This window comes from Artemia franciscana, chromosome 11 (assembly GCF_032884065.1).
Source record: "Artemia franciscana chromosome 11, ASM3288406v1, whole genome shotgun sequence".
Lineage (NCBI taxonomy): Eukaryota > Metazoa > Arthropoda > Branchiopoda > Anostraca > Artemiidae > Artemia > Artemia franciscana.
Window position 1 is genome coordinate 6,374,125 of NC_088873.1, and position 22,359 is coordinate 6,396,483.

The following is a 22,359-nucleotide window of genomic DNA, read 5'->3' on the forward strand; positions in this document are numbered from 1 at the left end:
TACCTCCGATTCATTATATATTTATGCCTACAAATATTATGCTACTACGGGGAGGCAGCCCATAGTAGATAAATTAGCTAGGAAGAGGTTTTTCTGCCCGAAAACGCCCATCAAAACAAACCAAGCCCAGAAAATTATCCAATAATCAGAATCCCGTACGAGTGCTGTGTTGTTTACTAGGCTATAATTTCCTCGAGGGGCGCCACTCCTCAAGTGGGAAAAATTGACCGCAAGTTTCCCAGTCTTGCAGGTACCCCGAAAGGGTCGAGGCAGCCCTTTACAGAGGCCGTTGTCCATAAATCTGGATCTTACGCCCTGTCGCAGTTGTCCTCCTATAGAGGATTCTCCCGCAATGGTGTTCTGCTTCACCATGCAATTTAACCCATTACTGGGAGAAGGTTTGTAACTCATCTGACGTGTGAAAACGGCAGTTGGCCCTGCTGAGTGTACATTTGAGGGGCCTTCTTCCTCCTCCACCTGTAATTATGACCCCCAGGAGAGGGTTTCCCAGTTTCTATTATGGGCCCCACTGGGACAAGGTCCTACTTGGTCTAAGCCTCCTATGGAGACTCTACCTATCTGTATGACATTCCCCTATCTGTTGTCCTCTAGCATGATTATCATTAACTCTAATGCAACTAGTTGCAGTAAATTGCAACTTTACTAGACTATAAAGTAAAGGACAAAAATAACATATACAAGCTCTGTTGTCCTCCAAAACCTAGCATGATTATCTAATAATTAACTAACTAATGCAACTAATAAATAGTTGCAGTAGATTGCAACTTTACTTTAATTTAGACTATAAAGTAAAGGACAAAAATAACATGTACAAGCTCTGTTGTCCTCTGCTAAAACCTAGCATACAAACTAATAATTAACTAACTATTGCAACTAATTAATAATTGTAATAAAGTACAACTTTCCTTTTAAATACCCTAAAATAAAGAAAACACAAAAAAGCTCTATCTAAAACCTAGCATGTTAACTAATAAATAGCCCATTTGGCCTGATTGCAACACCTCACAAGCCACACCTTATAGAAAACACCTTTGATAATTTAAATGAATAAGAAAACTTATTAGAAATTCTGCTAATACTGCGAAAGTAGACCTACGTAGCCAATTTAGCCTGTGTGAAACATCTCACAAGCCAAAACCCTATAGAAAACACCTATGAGAATTTAAACGAATAAGAAAACTTATTAGAAACTCTGCTAATACTGCAAAAGTAGACCTAAGTAGCCAATTTAGCCTGTTTGAAACATCTCACAAGCCAACACCCTATAGAAAACACCTTTGATAATTTAAATGAATAAGAAAACTTATTAGAAATTCTGCTGGTACTGCGAAAGTAGACTAAGTAGCCAATTAGCCTGTGTGAAACATCTCACAAGCCAAACCCTATAGAAAACACCTATGAGAATTTAAATGAATAAGAAAACTTATTAGAAACTCTGCTAATACTGCAAAAGTAGACCTAAGTAGCCAATTTAGCCTGTTCGAAACATCACACAAGCCAACACCCTATAGAGAACACCTTTGAGAATTTAAATGAATAAGAAAACTTATTAGAAACTCTGCTAATACTGCAAAAGTAGACCTAAGTAGCCAATTTAGCCTGTTTAAAACATCTCACAAGCCAACATCCTATAGAAAACACCTTTGAGAATTTAAATTAAGAAGAAAACTTATTAGAAACTCTGGTAATACTGCAAAAGTAGAGCTAAGTAGCCAATTTAGCCTGTTTGAAATATCTCACAAGCCAACACCCTATAGAAAACACCTTTGAGAATTTAAATTAAGAAGAAAACTTATTAGAAACTCTGGTAATACTGCAAAAGTAGAGCTAAGTAGCCAATTTAGCCTGTTTGAAACATCTCACAAGCCAACACCCTATAGAAAACTTAATTGGAAAAGCAGCATACTAATACGCCTGTTCAAAGAGGGTGATGCCAATCATCAATCACCAAAGATACTCAAAAATAAAAAATAAAAATTATATAGATGTTATGTAAAATTTGTAATTATAATTAATTAGTTTTAAATAATAATGATTGTTTCTATATTGATATATACAAATATAAGTAATAAATTATTACTCACATATAAATGAGTTAAAGTTAGTAAATGTTTTTACCCTATGCCAGCTTCTCACACAATGTTGTTACTTCTCTACGTGGCCATTAAATTAAAATTCTAATTTCTTTTCTAGTTCATTCTCAAATAAATTGTTCAAATTATTATCATTATTTTCTTTTTTATTTCTTTTTTTAGGGACGTTTTGTTCACCTTCGGTAGGTTGAATTATACTGTGTTATTTGTGCATCAGACATATTTAAGTTGCTGTTCAAGCCCAAATCTGAGACTACAACTTGCCTGTTTTGAACATGTTTTAATACACATTTTGGCCATGATTAGTTCAATTGTTAGGCTACAGCCAATTTTATAGATATACTAGATACAGGCAATCGAAATATTGATTTTTACTGATTCTTTTAAAATATTTACCAGCCAGTAAATTAAAGATTTAGTTGCTAGAAATGAAGCAAGACTAGACCCATTTCCGGGCTTCACGAACCGATAAGCCAAATTAAGTTTATTTATAAGTTCATTTATTTTTTGCATACGACTCCATCTGGTCGAGAAACTTGTGACTTTTCCAATCTGATTGGAAGACAAAATTTATGATTCCATTTTCGTGTGTCCAGAACATTTATCTATCTTTTGGTCTGGAATGAAAAAAAAAAAAAACATTTAAAGTCAACATCTCCAAAGGGATCAACAGCTCCCAGATTTAATATTTCAGCTTTCAATAAATGATTATCGGTCTCTTTTCGACCAAACTAATATTAAGGAGAAAAAATGTTTTGTTGCCCTTATATCCCTTCCCTAAATGTAGTATCCTATACCTCCTTGCCCTCCCTAAACACTCGCTGAAAGCTCTAACTAACTCCCAAGTTGTGACAGAGATATTACAGATACGCTATTTTAAGAGACTGGGTTAAGATTCTGTATTTTGATTTATCTCACTTCTTCACCGTGAATATACTCAAAGTTCCCTCGGGGCTATTAATGCTAAAATTCTTAGGAGGATTTCATACACACATTTTTTGGCCCAGACATCTCCTTCCTTTAAAGACATAATGTGAAGTCCCCTCATCCCCCTCTCTTAAAAGTCTGAAAGATCCAGTTTTGTCCCCGCTTGTCGTCCCTGAGGTGTTTTGGATATGTCGTTTTGACAATCTGGATTCAAAGGAGTATTTCCGTAAGCCAAAATATGACTTTTCTTTAGTCCTCCAAAACCCCTGAAAATGTCAAAATTTCAAAGCGACCATCCAAGCTGTTCGTAAGATAATGTAGATCAACTATTTTAAGGAGATTATATACCTTAAAATAATTTCGCGAGTCTCAACGTCGGCTAAAGGTCTCAAAAACAAAGAGCTCATTAGTGAATTCTCCTAGCTATTGAGAATAAGTGGTTTGACTACAAATTTTATTCAAACAATAATGAAATTGCACTTCTCCTATGCCGGTAAGGTTTTCAGGATAGGGCCATAGAGAATTCTCTGAGCTGCCAAATCGCTCAAATCCTTTGAGCTGGTATTTGTCCGTGTCCTAGGAGATATCCTAAAACATTTTTCGAGATTGCCTTTTTCTGAGCTTTAAAAAGAAAATCATGCTCTGATTAATCAAAAAAAAAAAAAAAATCAACAATTTCTAATGATGTCGGTATCCTTAAAACTGAACATCTCTGTCTCCGGCACAAAACAGGAGAAGCTAAATAAATAATTAGATGTCTGGGAAAGTAGGTGCCGGCTTTTAGTTCTTTTCGTTTTTATTTCGTTTTCGTTTTCTTTCGAGTTTTTTCGTTTTCGTTTTCAGAGATCCTTTGTCAATGCTCTACAAGTAATTTTAATAAGTTTGGCCGCACAATCTAAGAAAGTTCGTAATGGATAAGATAGTGGAATTGTTTAGGCATTGAACCCCCTTAATTGTCTGAAAGCACGTGTTTTTTTGTTTTTTTGTTTTACTTTTTGCTCTATATCACTATTTAAACGGGAAAAGATTTTAGTTCATCACGATATCAAAGTTATTAAACGGATTAGATATCGTATCTTTAAATCCTTATCATCTGCCCTCTCCTCTCAAGTCAAATTCGAAGTACACTGCTCCCCCCCCCCAACACTCATTAAGACTTTAAACTTGATCCCCAAAGCAATTTCTAGGATCTTGTAGATGCGCTATCCTGATCATCTGGCAAGACGCCGTGTCTTTTGGTTCACTTTGCTACTTACAACGAATAGATTATAGGTCCCATTGAGGTCTATAGCTTAAAAATACTTAGGTGAATCGGAGAGAGCTTCATATGACCCTCCAAATGATACCTGAAAGTATTGACTTGATGCCCCTTGTCGTTCCGGAGAAATTGCAGATACGTCATTTTGATAACCTCGCACCACACAGCGTCTTTTGATTTACAGAAATTCCTCTGATCCCTTACTACTAGACAATAATAAATTCTTATTCCAATAGGGGCTTGATACTGCAAAAATGATTAAGTGAGATGGAAACAAAACATTTTTCGTCGTTTCCACCTAATACAAAGTTTGAAGATGCCTTGTCCCTTGCCCCTTCCACAAACACATTAATTTCGTCCTCTAATCTATTTCTGATTTATTAGAGGTATATTATTTCTATAGTCGTGCCGCACATAATATTTTTAGATTTATTTCCCCCCCCCCTTGAGTCGAAGTTTGAAATCAACTTAGCCCCCAACAGCTTACTAAAATACTAATTTTGGTCTTCCAAGCCGCTCTCGCCATATTGCGGACTTTGAAGCCTACACAAATATCGTGAACTTTCGATTTACACCGCCACCTCACCGTGAATAGATTCCAGTCCCACAGGGGTTTAAAGCTTCAAAACCTCTAGGCAGATTTGAGAAAAGATAGGTTTAGCCCTCATCAACCCCATTCCCTATTGTTAAATTCAAGGTTGTATCTCCCCTTCCCCCCAAAGAAACTCCCTGAACGGTTCAACTTCATCTCTCAAGCCGTTCCAAAGATATTGCAGGTACATGATTTTGATAACGTCGTAATCTTAGTGTCTTTTCATTTGCCTCCCTACGTGACTGTGAATAGATTTCAAGTTACAGTATAGATTATGTCGCAAAAAATTAATAGGAAATAAAAAGTAATTAGCCCTTTTCATAACATAAAATACCAAATCCTCCTCCCCCTCTCCTTTTCCCTTTCCTTCACTACTTGATATTTTCTATCCATCCCTCGAACCGTTTCGGAGATGTTGAAGACATGGAATTTTGATAACCTGGATGCACACACTACCTTTTGATTTGTCTCTACCCTCTCCTGTAAGTCCACTGGCCCTAATTCTCAATACCAAGACACCGTTTGCGTTGATACTGTCGATATTGTATTTTTTGACTTTCGGCCAGCTCCGTTCAAATCCAAATCTAGGGCTCACTTCCCTCTCCCCTCAACATTTCCTGAAAGTTTGAATTTGATGACAGAAACTGTTCAGGAGAAATTGCAGACATTGCGTTATTGTTACCACTCACGGTGTCTTTCAATTTGGCTCGCTACTTAAATGAGTGTAAATTATAAATCTTTTAGGAGTCTCATAGTGCAAAAAAAGTTTTGTTTGTAGAAAAAGAGGCACGTTAGGGGAAGCTGTTTACACTCTTAAACGTTTTCGACTCCTAAAAGGGACTCTAAAAATTGGACTTTTCAATCGAATGTGCCCCCTCAAAATTTCTACTCCGCGCCTTCCATCCCTCTCAGAAATTTCTACTAACACCCCTCCCAAACGAAGTGATTGGGGAAAAAGTAATACATCGAAGGTATAGGCCTCTTTACTTAAACAATGCTAGAGTGCTGCCTCTGATATACCTCTGAAGTTTTTCAAAGAAAAGTAAAGAGCCGAATGAAAACAAAGACAAACAGAAATGAAGTAAAATTGTAATTAAAACTTAAATCAGACAAAAACCATTATCAATGAATAAATGAAACTCAAAACGGACAGAAATTCCAATAGGAAATCTAGTCGAACCTAAAACAAAAAGAAATAGGAATAGGACTGACACCCCTAAGCCCTCTAAAGGGCAGAGCGTCATTTGTCTTTTACTGAAAACAGTTTTATGTCGATTAGCCTGTTCTTATTTGTTATAACACAAAAAAAGTAAAAAAAATTATCGTGATAACTAAGATTAATGAAAGATTAAATGAATGTATATTGAATGTTTAACGTATAATGATATTCATTCATGTATGTCTCAGCAATTTTGTATTTTACTGACGTGATGAAAGGAGAACACGACACTTCCAAAATATATTTTGTTTTTGGTTTAGAGAAAATTACGATTTTGCCTTCAGAAAGCTTATGGGATGTCAGCCCTACTCCTGTTTGTAGCAATTTCTTTTTTTAATTTGAATTAATTATTCGTTTTAATTTTTGTTCGTTTTGGGTCTCATTCATTGATTGTCATTTCCATTCGTTTTACATTTGAATTATTATTTTACTTTCATTCTACTTGTTTTGGTATAGGGCAGCTATTTACTTTTCTTTTGAAAACTTTTCTTTTTCCTGTTTTGGTATAGTGCATCTATTTACTTTTCTTTGGAAAAGTTTTTTAAATTAATTTCTGTAAGTTTTTAATTAACCTTGTTTTTTTTTATTGGCTAATAAAAGAAATATTTTAATTTTTCGATTTTTCTGTGCAAGAATTAAGATCTTGGCTTACTATTAATATTTTGAAAAAAATTTTGCAATAACTTTCAACAATAGTTGTACTATGGAACTTTGGATGGATGGGTAGGAGGAATATTATTTAAATAAATAGATGGGAAATCTGCTTAATTTTTACTCTTCTATAGGGTCGAAACCATAACGACTCAAATCATGTTACAACTTTGATTATAGACGAATATTGATTGACAAGTTCCTTATAAGCATCTTATTGTGTTATAATTTGTTTTAACTACTTGTTTGTTCAAATAAATTCATTTATAAAAAAATAGCTGTAAATCGTTGCTTAAAAGATTAAAATAAAAACAGGAATTCAAAAATCAATGCAACCAAATTTATGTCTGGTTGAAATTCACTTCGTTCTAAATTTTAATCAATGTATCATTAATGTGTCGAATAAATATTAGCAAATCAAAATAGAAAATAAAAAGTGGAATAAGAATCAATAGGACCACATTTTTCTTCAGACATTTACATTCCTTGCTAAGCTTCCCTTGGTCCTTCCAAGTAAAGATTTAAATCTACCCTATCTCCAACCAATATTCCCTCAGTGTTTCAGCTGGGTCACTTAAGCCGTTAATTTATACCCCTGGCCATACCTGAGGTATTTGAAATACGCCTTTTTGACAATTTAGATGCACATAATGTCTTTTGATCTAGTTTAATTTGCCTCAGAATTCCCTTAGAGTTTTAACCTAGTACCCTTAGGTATTCCTGAGATTTTAGAGATACGCCATTTTGACAGCCTGGATGCATATAGGGTCTTTGAATTTGGTTTAACATCAACCTCGACAACAATATCCTGTAAAAGTATCTACTTAATACTCTTGAACCTTCCTGGGTGCAGATACGTTCTTTTGACAACCTGGACGCGAATAGTGTCTTTGAGTTTGGCTTAAAATTCTTCTCAGCATTTCCTATAAGTTTTAAATACATACCCTAAGCCGTTCCTGCGATATTGCATATACATTTTTTTACATCTTGGATAAAAAACACAGTGTCTTTTCATTTAGTTCAAAGTGCCCCTCAATATTCTCAGAAATTTTCACTTTTATACCCTTAGCCGTTTCTGGGGTATCGTAGACACACCCAGGTTTTACAACCTGAATGCTTATAGTGTCTTTGGGATTTAGCTCAACACCCCCTCAATATGACCTCAAAGTTTCAACTGAATACCCTTATTCGTTCCTCCGATGTTGCACGTACGCGCTTTCGACAACCTGGCATCTTCGAGTGCTAAAAGAGGATAAAGTGCATTTGGAGTAAACAGACTTTATAAATATCCTATTTATTTTGTCTTTTTTTGTATTGTATTTATTATAAACATCTTGAGAACTAAATAAGATAGGAGCAAAAGGATTTAACTAGTCAGTAAAATAAGCTTGTTTCAAGTCGGTGCCTTTTAACCAGTTATAGAAAAAATTTCACATTAACGCTTTGGATTCCCATGGCCAAACGTATTATCGCTGCATTGCAATTATTTCTTTTTTTCAGTTTCGTGAAGCTCATCCTGCCATCTATTCTGAACATTTTCCGAACGGTGAAGATGCTGTATTCTTAAGCCCTAAAAAGACTGAGAAGAAACTGCTTAAGCTGAGATCAAAAAACTTTAGAATTTGATTTAATTTTTTTATGGATGATGTGAAGGATCTGCAGAGCCTATTTTGAAGCTTGTGTTTTAATTATTTAACATATATACATAGGTTATGGGTACATTAAGTATGTTAATGGTATATATTAGCATATTATATATGAAGACATATACATATATGTATTAATGACACTTTAAAGGTCATTGATCCTCTCCCCAATAAGGATGAGAAAATATTGCTCAACCTGAGATCAAAAGATGTTGATTTTATTAAGACATAAGGGAATCTGCTAAGTCAACGTTATTACTAGCTTTTTTCTAATACTTTGTTTCGATTTTTGTCTAGATAACATTATGTGCGTAAAACGTCTTGATTTTATTGAGGTGTAGATGTTTAAGGCCCATTCACATTGAAACTAATACGCAGATTCAGCTTGCTTCGAAATCTGATATTATTTGATGCCTGTGACCACCTTTTTGTGTTAAATTGGCCAGTATTGTAATTTTTATTATAACTTTGAAGATGTGATCTAAATCAGAACTTTCTGAAGAATATTGCGATTGCTTAGCACTCACAAAACCCAAATCAGTCAATTGTTCTAATAATGTTTATGGAAAGTGTTGATTTTCAGCAGAAATGAAACGAAAGTATTGTAAAGGGATATATGAATAACAGGTAAAGATTTTAATGAAGAAAGTGAAAATAAACTTTAAAATGTTGAAATATTTTGGCTTCTCTTCCGGAAGTGAAAAAAAAGAAGAAAAAACGAGACTCAGCAGCTGAAAGATAAAGCAGCTAAATCCAAAATAACAAAAAGGTTTGATAAAGTAATTACGCCACCATGGTTTTGCTTTTTGGTATTTTTCAAATGTAATTACGTCTGAAAATTTCTTATCCGTCTTTTCCCCATTTTTTGGCTTTGTTTTAATTTACTATAATGTGATTCGAACGGTTTTCCTCAACAATTCAAGGTGAAACAACTTGTACTATGATCAAAAAACCTTAAGCATTATATTGAAATTTAATATTAATTAGTATATGGGTCAGGTACTACTTTATTAACTCAGAAAGGTCTTGGAAAGGTGCCAAAAGAACCCGTCACATTGTAATTGGATAGACGTTATGTACTTTTGTTGGCTTTTTTTCAAATGTGATTTTATCTTAAAATTTCAAATCTGTATTTTGAACCTTTCTTAATTTACTACAATGTGACTAAGACGTTTTCCCTCAACACTGCAGAATTTGAAAGTACAAAGAAACTATATTGTCACGAATTCAACGAGCTATTGTAACCTCATTTGACAAGTTATTTTATATAAGAAGTTAAATTGGCAAAATCTTGAGCTAGCTTGTGCCACAAAACTTCAGATTTTTACGGTTTTTTTTATGTAAACGTGTTAAAAATCTTTCTTGTATACTGTTTTTTTAATCCGGTCAGTTTTTTCCTCCTTTAGGACTCGTGTTATTTTGTCCAGGTATAGATTTTATCTCTTAATGATTTATCAGTCAAACGAACTTAGTCATTTACACTGTAACTGTAAACTTTTTATGTTTTTAGGTTGCTAATTAGTCTCTTTTAGTTGTATCTGAATCATATTAGTGTTTGCACAACAAAGCGTATCTGTTTTTCATTCCTTCTCTCTCTCTGTTTCTACATGCTTCCTCTCCTTTCTTTCTGGTATTTTTTTTACTACCAGTATGAATTTGCACTCAATGAATATTTGTGGAATGGAAAAGCAAAATTAAATGTATACTTTTTTATGTTTTGTTTAAAGTTTATTTCTCCACATATTGTATTCGCGTATGTAAGTGGCTCAAAGTGCTTTTTTTTTATTGTATCTTGTTTTCATTGTGTGCAGACTGCTTTAATTTTAATGTGTGCCAAATTTAACGTTTCTTCTTTTCCTCTTCCTTCTTTTTCTCTCTTCCTCACTCTCTCTCTCTCTCTCTCTCCTCTCTCTCTCTCTCTCTCTCTCTCTCTCTATATATATATATATATATATATATATATATATATATATATATATATATATATATATATATATGTTTCTTTCTTTCTTTCTCTTGTCTTTGTTTATTGGTGTACTAACTTTTTTCCTTATTATGAACCCTATAACATGGATTTTAGCCATATGTTTGGCTAAAATCCATATTTAGCCAAACATGCATTGTTTATCTTACCATGAAAAAAAAACTTAAAAAAAGTCCTCAAACTTCTGTCACCTATTGTACCAAATTAAACTAAAAAAACTGCGTCAAAATGCAAAATTTCGGACTATTTAATTGCTATAAAAAATAACCCCTCTCTCCCCCAAGAATCAAAATCCTGGGCAGAACCCTGGTTGCATGTATTTTCTTATGCTAATTTTAGCTGAATCCGTTAGGAAAATATTATTACCGTAGGCAACATGAAGACAAAAAATACCAACGAAAATCATAAAAATAAGTAACCAATGATTATTTATTTCTAAATTGATGACATTAACCTGATACCGACTTAAATCCACTATACTAAGCTGAAATTACACGCTAAAAATAGTAGAGCTAAACTTACTCTAATATGCAAAAAAAAAATACTTGATACCCAGGTAAACCCTCTGAAATTTACATATGTATTTATTTCCCATTATACGAACAAGAAATAGATGGGGTATAAATGAAGAAAGGAAGGTATAAGCCTAACTAACTAGAGAGAAGGAAACGTGTTAAGAAAACAATTCTTGCTTTAAAATATGCACACATTTTTCATGCAGCTAACCTCTATCTTCACTTATTCCAGTGTTTTTTCCAGTTTTTTAAAGAAAATATCGTTTTTTTGCAATTAGATTTGTTTAATTTCGAAAAGTCTAAATGCAATGCTGTCAATTCAATATTCTGACCCTTTTTCGGAAGCAAAGCGCTAACTATACTTTTCTTTGTCATAGAATTTCTTTTGTCATAGAATTTCATAGAAATTGTATTAACATTATCACTTCATTATCGCTCTTATTAGTCATATTCATTATCACTCTTATTAGTCATACAATTTTGTCATAGAATTTCTTCAGAAAAAGTAGACTTTTTTCATGAACTTTGAGTATAATGACACTGCATTTACTTCAACGTCCTTTACAAACAAATTTTGTACAGGCTGCTCTGTTGCTGCTCTGTCTGATCAAAACTGAAAAAAAGCTGAAAACGTTTCAACGTTTGAAAACTTTTGAAAACGTTGAAAACTTCAACGTTTTTTTTTTACTCCAACAAATTTTGTACAGGCTGCTCTGTTGCTGCTCTGTCTAATCAAAACTGAAGAAAAGCTGAAAACGTTTCAACGTTTGAAAACGTTGAAATCTTCAACGTTTTTTACTCAAACAAATTTTGTACAGGCTGCTCTGTTGCTGCTCTGTCTGATCAAAACTGAAGAAAAGCTGAAAACGTTTCAATGTTTGAAAACTTGAAAACGTTGAAAAATTCAACGTTTTTTTTACTCCAACAAATTTTGTACAGGCTGCTCTGTTGCTGCTCTGTCTGATCAAAACTGAAGAAAAGCTGAAAACGTTTCAACGTTTGAAAACGTTGAAATCTTCAACGTTTTTTACTTAAACAAATTTTGTACAGGCTGCTCTGTTGCTGCTCTGTCTGATCAAAACTGAAGAAAAGCTAAAAAAGGATAAGTATATTAGAAAAATTGGAAAAACAGTTGAGATAAAGGCTTGCTGCATGAAAAATGTGCTATGATTATTCTGCATATTATAAAACAATGGTTCATTTCCACGTTGCGGGAATCCGTCCCTATCTTTTCGAACGATGGTCCCGAAAACGCTACGTTTTACGGCCAAGTTGATGCATAAATGCATCAACGTGACCCTCCTCTGAAAGCTGTTAAGCAATATAGAGCCAAATGACACCATTTTTCTTGGTTTTCTTATAGCCTGGGTGAGCAGTATCATACAAGCCGGGGTAGCCTTGAACCAATGTTTAAGATCATGAAGTTTGTGATGATCCATAGTCATGGTTTTATTATTTTAAAAACCTTGCCAAGAATCCGACCTGATTAGACCAAATCGTTGTGGAAAGCTAGAGAACTTTTCACGCACGAAAACGGACGGAATCTCTGCACGGATTGCTAAATCTGAACAGATTTCTGCAATGTGTAAATGCACTATAAGAATTTTTTTCTTAACGTGTTTCATTCTTTCCAGTTAGTTCTCAAGGCTTATACCAAAAATAGAATGAAGAAAATTCTCTGATGCAATTCTAGCTCCGGAAGCTTTTCGCATGCGTTATGTAAATTTTTCGTGTTTTTCATTAAAATAAACAGTACGTGTTCATGGGCGTCACGCAAAAGATATTTGCCAAATTTATAATGTAATTGGACAAATTGAAATTAATTAATGAATCGCAAAAGGCGCTAAATGTAAATTTTGGGTATTTTCAAAATTCTATAAATTATTACAATGGAAGCTCGATTTAAATGAAATTGCGAACTTTATTTGAAGCATAAGCTAGGTATTTTATGCTCAATCAGGTCTAGTAATAACAGCCACGTTTATTTCAAAATTTGCTGGTTTAACAATGGTACCATCCGAATCCACTTCAATATGTTGAGTCGGGACACATCCACAGAAGAACGTCGACTAGAGATCCAGTCCGAAAATTTTAGTCCTCAAGTCTAAATGAACGTAAAATCCTTCTTGTACCTTTTAGAAATCTTGAATTAAATCTTTTTTGGTTTTGTTTTTTGACGTTGGTAGTAGTATCATTTGGGTTTAGTTTGATTATTTTATTTTATAGTTAGATTTGTTTCCACTAGTCTCTTTGTTTGAATTTTTATAATTAGGGCGTTTGACGGAAATATATATATGTACACCCGAGCTTGTTAGAAATTTCAAGAAGAAACTTTAATAGTTAGAAAGTAGAAATTTTTCCAAAGGTGGAATTTTGATAGAGAAAAAATAATTGTAGAATGAACAGACACTTAGGGATAGCCTACTTTTATTTAATGGAGGAGGAGGGGGTTATAATCAAACAGAAAACTTTTAAGAATGTCAAATATGAAAAAAATCTATAAATTGTGAAGGTTCAAGCCCAAGGCACGCCCCTCCCGTCTTCCCTTTGTGTGCCGTGTAATCGTGGAGCAAGACACAGGGGTCTATGTACTTGGCCTATTTTGCATGACATCTTGGGTAACCAGGGTCATCACTGGCTAATTTTTTAATATAATTTTTCGATCACGTGGCAAAGGCTTCTTATGAATCTAAAGCCAGTTCTTACTTTATATGTATGGAAACGTTCGCCAGATCTGGAAAAGATCAGGTTATCCGGTCATCCGGATAGGTTATCCGGACCTTTTCCAGGTTATTCAGAGCCATACCTTTTCTTTTCCATGATCTTTTGGCAGATCTGGAAAAGAGAGATCTAGGCAGATCTATCAAAACCTAGGTAGATCTGGAAAAGATTTGGTTATCCGGTATTTTTTTTTTTTTTGAAGAACTCCTGAGTAAACTGGAAGAAAACGCTTCGACTTTTTACTGATTGGAAATGTTGCACAAATACTTTTCCGACGAGGAGTTGGAAGACCAGGAAGAACAATGTTGATTGGTTAATCATTTTGACCGTCTGTCATACTGTCCAAAAAGAAAATCTTGGGCTTACCAACAAGCCCTGGACACTTGTCTGCGTTGAAAAATGAAGTTAGCTCTTTTGCATTATCATGCATATAGTGATTTATTTTAATACTGAAAGTAAAGAGCGACATTAAAACTTAAAACGAACAAAAATCACTCCGTATATGAAAGGGGCTGTCCCCTCCTCAACCCCTCGCTCTTTAAGCTAGTGTTTTATTGTTTTAAAAAGTAGAGTTGTGAGAAAGAGTCAAACTTTAGCGTAAAGAGCGGGGCATTGAAGAGGGGACAGCCCCTTTCAAATACGTAATAATTTATGTTTGTTTTAAGTTTTAATGTCGCTGCTTACTTTACCCCCCTCCCCCAGGCTCAGGGGCCCGGAGGAGGGGGGGGTACGTGAGAAGATCTTTTTGTGGAGGAATGAACAGAAATTATTACGTTTATGAGGGGGTTCGTTCCCTACTCAATACCTCGCTCTTTACGCTAAAGTATTTTAATAATTTCAAAAGAACTATTTGACGAGGGGAAGAAAACCCCTCATATACGTAGGAGACTATTTGACGAGGGGAAAAACCCCTCATATACGTAATAAAAATATACAAATATAGAAGTTCGTTATGTAAGTTAATTTGTAAGTTACGTATATTTATTACTAATAAAGACGTTCGTAAATAAAATTAGAAGTTCTAGTGGTCTTTTTGAACATCCAAAAAATTTTAAGGGAAACTAGGCCCCCTCTCCTGCTGCTTTTTCTCCAAATCTTCCGATCAAAACTTTGAGGAAGCTATTTAGCCAAAAAAAGTAAAATTAATATGCGTATTTCGTTTTAATTATTCATGTACAGTGAGCCAAAGTCAAAACCTGCATCAATTCAAAAACGTTCAGAAATTAAATTTAAAAAAGCGAGTTTTTTCAACTGAAATTAAGGAACAACATTAAAACTTAAAGCAAACAGAAATAATTAAGTATATGAGGGGATTCGCCCCCTCCTCAATACCTCACTCTTTACGCTTGAGTATTTTTTAGTAATTTCAAAGAGATATTTATTCTAATTAAACCGGTCTTTGTGATTCAGGAGTCATTCTAAGAAAATTCGAACTTTAGTATAAAGAGCGAGGTATTGACGAGGGGCGAACCTCCTCATATACGTAATAAAAATATACGAATATAGAAGTTCGTTACGTAAGTTAATTTGTAAGTTATTTATATTTATTACTAATAAAAACGTTCATAAATAAATCAAAAGTTCTAGTGGCCTTTTTAAGTATAAAAAAAATGGAGGGCAACTAGACTCCTCCTCCGCCCCCTTTTTCCCAAAATTGCCCGATCAAAACTTTGAGAAAGCCATTTGGACAAAAAAAAAGTAAAATTTATATGCAAATTTCGTTTTAATTATTCATGTAGGATAAGCCAAAATCGAAACCTATTCAGAAATCAAATGAAAAAAAACAAGGTTTTTAACTGAAAGTAGGGAGCGACTATTTCGTCCCAGAAGTCGCGCAAGGTTCATTTCAAAAAAAAAGCAAGATTCATTTCTCCGTGATTTTTGTCGATTTTAAATTTAAACTTTCGTAGTAGCAATTCTTTCTTTGCGATGAGCTGGCCAGGATTTACCAATAGGCCCGAGCCTAGGGGCACACAATGCCAGGGGGAAGGGTAAATTGTCACTGAGTGTTTTTTTTTTAACTGGACCGATGTGATTCAGGGTGTCCCAGAAGTCGCGCACCATATATGTGGTCGACGAAAGAGTGCAACTGATGAGAAAACGTCAACTATGGTTTTGACGAATTTTGCTAGAAGCCCCGTGAAATCAGTAATGAAAATAAGCCAGGAGCTTACGATTAGCAAATCATCAGTACATCGTATTTTTAAAACACAGAAATTTCACCAGTACAAAGTGCATCTTGTACAAGCTATACATGGCGATGACACAGATAGGTGATTAGAGTTTTGTGAATGGGTGTGTAATCACCTGGATTCTCCAATATTATTTAGTGATGAAGCAATTTTTCATTTAAATGGGCAAGTAAACCGTCACAATATGCGCTATTGGTCAGAAGTAAATCCTAACTGGCATGAGGAGGGTCATCATCAGACCAACCCTATGATAATGGTCTGGGCTGGAATATGGGAGGAGGAAATCGTTGGTCCTTGGTTTTTCAATACTAGCAATGTCATCGGAGAAACTTATTTAGAGCTTTTACAGACCTTCCTGTTTGAATACCTAGAAAATATTCCTATAATTAGACGACGAAACCTCTTATTTCAGCAAGATGGAGCTCCACCACACTTTGCTATTTGTGTGCGTGACTACCTGAATCAAAGTTTTCCAGAAAGATGGATTGGGCGAAGAAGTCCCGTGGAATGGCCACCCCGATCACCAAATCTAACACCTCTTGACTATTTCCTTTGGGGACATCTACCCCTGTAGTTAAATCTGTAGTTTACCAGAATCGTCCACGCACTCTTGATGATTTGAAAGATGCAATAATAACTAAATGCCAAAAAATCACCACTGAAACCCTCATTAGAGAAAGAGAATCGATGCATGTATTCAAGCTGAAGGTGAACAATTTGAGCATCTATTGTGATTTTGATTAATAAAATTGATTTTCACTGATATTCATATTTGTTTTTATATAAATCTACATGGTGCGACTTCTGGGACACCCTGTTTATCGTCAAAGTGCACTCCGCCACCGCGCAGACTACGCCTCAGTCTGCTCTTGAGCTTGAGCCTACTCTGTTCTTGAGCCTATGTTTGTAGATACATGCTGAAATTTGAAACCCTTCTTTGTACAAAATACTGATTAAAAAAGCAATACTCTAACTGACATTAGCAAGGTTTTGCTGGGCATTCAAACCTTAAAAGAAGAAATTCGAACTATCACAGATTTTATTTATCTATCACATAGCTTGAACAAAACACACTAAAGAAATTTGATAATCAACACTCAAAGACGCCAAATAAGGAGAGGGGAGGCGGGGGGGGGGCAGAGAAATTTTGAAATTACAATTTTTTGTACTCCTATAAAAAACAGGTAAAAACCAAAGTTTCCTCTCCCAAATTTTTAAAATATCTTCTTTAGTTCCTATATTTTTTTTCTTAATGGAAAAAAGTCCTATCCTTTCTTTTTCATGTATATTTTCGTGAACTGGTGCCCCTGGACAACGATTATTAAAAAAAAAAAAAATTGGTGTTGGTTTTCTTGAAGCTAATTATTTCTTCAAAAAGCCAAGGTAGTATCCGCCTGAACGTACTGCCAGTAACAGTCTGGAAAAAAGAAAACAATAAAAATATTGGTTCTCAATGTGCCAACCCAAAGAGCATGGGGAACTATAAGAGTGGAAACTTCAGCGATTTAACATGGAAAGATAGGAGTTGAAAACTACTAGCGCTAGCTGCAGCGTAGTGGCTGGTGAAAAAATTAAAATGTCCTTAAATAAGTAGAAAAAATTAAAGTCGAACTAAATAATTGGTAACGCCTAACCAAATAGTATTGAAAACTCTTACTTTCCCATGCTCTTTGGGCCTGATCTGTATATTTATATCACTTAAAGGCAAAGTCTCTGTGTAATTCTTAAAAATCAAGCTTTTGGGTGTTTAGGGTAAGCTAACCTACAGTTTATAAGACATATACAAGGCCTAGCCAATTTTGTCTATGATGGCAAAGGATTATGCCTAATTGCCTTATTAACATAATTAGGCGTAGTACATATTATTAGGCCTAATTATTAGTAGGTCTAGGTTTCATGAGGGTAAATCATGGTTAATTAATTAGGCTTAAAAAATGCCAAATTTCGCCAGATGCTAGATGGCGTTGATTTTTTTTCACACTAGCGCCAGTGCCTTTGAGTTGCCAATACCTTTGGTGCCAACCGTTCAAATCTGTAGAGAAGAGGATTTTTATGATAGAGAGGGGTATTTTTATGATAGAGACGAGCTTGAAAGATGAGCATTTTGGCCTAATTGCCAACATATCTTATGCTTTTGTGAGCTTTCTCAGAAAATGCTACAATTTTCTCTCGGTTTATTCTTAAGAAAATGCCCCTGTTTCCTCACTCTTTTTGTTAAAAACAAGTTATTTTCTTAAAGAAATATAGAAAATAATATTAAATGCCAAGAAATTGTCCATTATTATAGCAATCACTAAGAGATAATCATTTCGTTACAGTAGAAATGGAAGAAAATTATTTTCTTCGAAATGACTTTTTCAAATTTTACCGAAATGAATTCCTTAGAGAATTCACAGTTTTATAACTATCTGTCTTTCTGTGTCATAACCAGATACACAATGCTCTGGAAAAACGCCTAAAGAACCGCAAACGCAACAAGTTAATTTAAGACAGAGTTTCCTATTTTTTCATTGTTCTGTGCTTGTTTCAAACCAATATACGCAAAATAAAATGAATTTAATAAAATTCACGTGAGAAAAACTTATTAAATATTATAGAGAGCATTCCAGAGTGTAAAGTACAATTAAATAAATTAATTAAATTTAAATAAATTTAAATTTAATTATTAAATTAACATAATTAAAATTAAATAAATTTATTACAGCAGGACAGAGAAACCTTACGCTTAGAGCATGACGCCACTGACATAAAAAATTGCTTTAAACTAATTTTGGGAAAGTAGGAATAAATTCCCAAACATGGTGTATTTTCGATCAAAATCATCCCAAATAATTCAATATGGTGCTAAAATGAAAGGTTCAAGTTTGTATCTACATAAAATACAAATTCCGCATTTTCTTTGAGCGTTTGTGATTGATGCAATTTTCTTTTTTAGGATGAAATTACTTTTAAAAGAATTTTCTTTCAAAAATGATTTAAGTGTTTCCAAAATAAATCGATCGGACTTCTATTTTTTACAGAAATGGGCGCTAAAATCTTGAAATAATTTCAAGTTAAAAATAATAAAGAAATCCTTAATGGATTTTGTCGGAATCCTTTGAGCCTAAATTAGTCTTTTTGATTTGAGTTTTTGTGGGAAAAGGAGGAAATCTATAGTAAAATCAGGTCATTATAGATAACACCGTTCAAAAGTCTTTCAGAATTTGTAGATGAAATCATCTTTTTCGATTTCCTTTTGTCTTATTTTAAATTCGCAGGGTGAAAAAGGGTGAGGAACAAAAAAAAAAAAAAAAAAAAAAAATTCTGCGTCTAAAAATGAAGCCTAAACTGATCTTAAATAATCACTGACTAGAACTACTACTACTACTAATAACTCACTGCAGCACCAAGCCGCCTGAGGCCAACACAGCTACGCACGCTCCTCCTCCAACCTAATCTATTTAAAGCCTCCCTCTTTACACCCTCCCAGGAAGTTCCCATTTCCTTTAAATCCTTATTTATGACATCCTCCCAACCCAGACAAGGACGACCTGCTTTCCGTGTAGCCCCAGACGGTTGGCCCAAAAGGACAATCTTCGGTAATCTGTCATCCTTCATCCGTAGAACGTGGCCTAGCCATCTCAACCTTTCTTTCATTATAGCCCCAGAAAGCGGGATTGAACCACACTTTTCGTACAACCTACTGTTTGAAATACGGTCAGTCAGCCGGGTACCCAGAACAATCCGTAGGCAATTTCTCTGGAAAACATCTAGTAAATTTTCATCTGCTTTTCGGAGTGTCCATGCTTCAGAGCCATATTTGACCACTGTCATCACTGTAGCTTCCAATATTCTAATCTTGGTTTGTAGGCTTATCTTTCTATTCTTCCAAACTTTTTTTAACTGTGAAAAAACACCCTGAGCTTTAGCTATTCTACTTTTAACATCTTCACTGCTCCCACCATCTTTACTAATAATACTACCAAGGTAACTGAAGCTCCCAACCTGATCAATCTTTTCGTTACCTAAGGTCACCTGTTCATCTTCACTTATTCCTAACCTTAGTGACTTAGTCTTCTTAACATTAATTTTCAAGCCTATTTTAGCACCCTGAACTCGTAAAACCTCTAAAAATTCATTCATTTTGCTCACACTTTCATCTAATATGCTTAAATCATCAGCATAATCTAAGTCCAGGAGCGTTCTTCCTCCCCATTTGATTCCATGGTCTCCAATTGCCTTTCCTGTGCTCCTTAAGACGAAGTCCATCAAAATGATCCATATAAAGGGGGATAGAACACAACCCTGCTTAACTCCTGATTTAATACAAAACCAGTTGCTAACCTCATTTCCAACCTTAACCGCAGCAGTATTATTCTCGTACATAGCGCAAATCACTTTAATGTATTTTTCTGGTATACCATATAAAGATAAGACCTTTGTTAACGCTGTTCTATCAACAGAATCGAAAGCTTGCTCATAATCGATAAAACTAAGGACCAAAGGTGTTTGACAACGTAGGGACTTCTCAATTATTAACCTAAGAGTGAAAACATGGTCGACACATCCTCTACCTTTTCTAAAACCGCATTGTTCTTCCCTTAAAACTTTGTCTACAGCATGTCTCAGTCTAAAAAGTATCATATTACTCAGTAATTTGCTACCTACAGAGACCAGACTAATGCCTCGATAATTCCGACATTCACTCTTGTCACCTTTCTTATACAGTGGTTTAATTAAGGTTTTCCTAAAATCATTGGGTACTTCCCCTTTTTCAAAAATCATGTTCATAATCTTCAGTAGCTTATTCCTAACCTCAGAGCCACCATATTTAAGGAACTCATTAATCATACTATCAGCACCTGGGGCCTTATTATTTTTTAATCCTTCTAGTACTGTCGCTAATTCTTCCTCACTAAACAAATCTTCCTTCACATCCAAGGTATCACAAACTTTTTCATTTTCATCTATATCTTTTCCTGCAACTGTATCTCGGTTTAGCACATTCTCAAAATGTTCCACCCATCTTTCTTTAACTTTTTCCTTATCACTAATTGTGACCCCATTTCTATCTTTAACTGGGACTAGTCCGGATCGGCTACTCCCTTTCAATTTATTAACATGCCAGTATAATATTTTACTATTATGCCGTCTAGCCGCATCTTCCAGATCCTCAGCAATTTTATCCATCGCCTCCATTTCACATCTCCTTAGTTCATATTTTAATGCTTTCTCCACTTTCTTTACATTCCTTTTGTTTTCATACGACCTATCGCTCAGATAATTCTTATACAAACCCCTTCTACTCTCTATTAAACCTAAAGCTTTTTCACTAATATTCCTAGTTGCTGTCTTAGCACTCTTCCATAGGACACCATCAGCAACTTCACAAATTGTTTTTCTGAAATTATTCCATCCATCTTCCACATTGTCAAATTTTAAACCCTCAAGTTTAGTACTCAACTGTTCCTGGAATTTTTTTCTCAAATTTTCATCCTGAAGTCTACCAACATCATAACTTCCCGGGAGGGAGTTACTCTTCCGAAATTTCAGCTTTAAATTAACCTTAGACACTACTAGATGGTGATCTTTACTTTTAACATCAATAACGGCACTCCTATACACCCTAGTATCTTGTATTGATCCTGCTAGTCTTCTGTTTACAATAACATAATCAATAAGGTTTGCTGTCTTACCATCACGTGAATACCATGTCAACTTATGGGCCATTTTGTGACCAAACACCGTATTGGTTATAACTAGGTTGTTATACCTACAAAATTGCAAAAGCCTATAGCCATTACTGTTTTCTTTTCCTACACCAAAATTACCTAGGCTAGGATACCATCTATCCCTATTTCTACCAACCTGGGCATTAAAATCTCCTAGCAAAAACACCATATTTCTACCTGGTACCCTGTCTATTTGCTCCTGTAACTGTAAGTAAAATTCATCTGAGTCACTAGTATCTCCATCAGTTGGTTCAATGGGGGCATATACTACTATAACTGATACCCTAAACTTTTTAGTCATAAAATGAGCAATTAGTATTCTATTATTAATACCTTCCCAGCCTAAACAAGACTTAGCAGCTTCCTTATTCATCATGAGCCCTACTCCCTGTCTATGTACCCCATCCTTCCTTCCTGAGTAAACAAATTCTATGTCACCTAATTTCATGCTTCCTACCCCTGGGATATGAGTTTCTGAAACTCCTAATAAATCCAGTTCAAACCGTCTGAATTCGTCAGTCAAAATGTCGATGCGATAGTCATTTTTTAACGTCGTAACATTCCAAGTTCCAATTTTCATGTTCTTTAAATCTTTGAAATTATTTTGGCCTCAAGAAAAGCAGTGATCCCGGATACCAGTGCAGGATGGGGACCAACATATCTTCTCAAGTCTACACCGAAGCGCTTAAGCCGGCTTAGAACCGGACAGCAAGAAGTCCCTGGGACCTCCAGTAAGTTGGAGGCTTTGTGCAATCCTGGGCCCATCTTGGTCACAACATGGTTTTCAGCACTTGGCGATGCTCTTCTATCAACAAGAGTCGAAATCCTA

The 22,359-nt window shown here is 34.8% G+C and overlaps 1 protein-coding gene across 5 annotated transcripts in view; it reads left to right on the forward strand.

Annotated features, from left to right (window-relative positions):
* LOC136032734 (DEP domain-containing protein 1B-like) overlaps positions 1-22,359 on the forward strand; it is a 93,660-nt gene that overhangs the window by 53,713 nt on the left and 17,588 nt on the right. For 2 of the 5 annotated variants that reach the window (XM_065713058.1, XM_065713060.1), the window contains exon 11: positions 8,262-8,893. The exons of 2 other annotated variants lie outside the window; for them this stretch is intronic. In XM_065713058.1, coding sequence (XP_065569130.1) covers positions 8,262-8,387 — 126 coding nt within the window. In that variant the 3' untranslated portion in view covers positions 8,388-8,893. Of the gene's footprint in view, positions 1-2,276; positions 2,417-8,261; positions 8,894-22,359 lie in introns of those variants that run through there. One more of the 5 variants, XM_065713062.1, reaches the window with a different exon arrangement.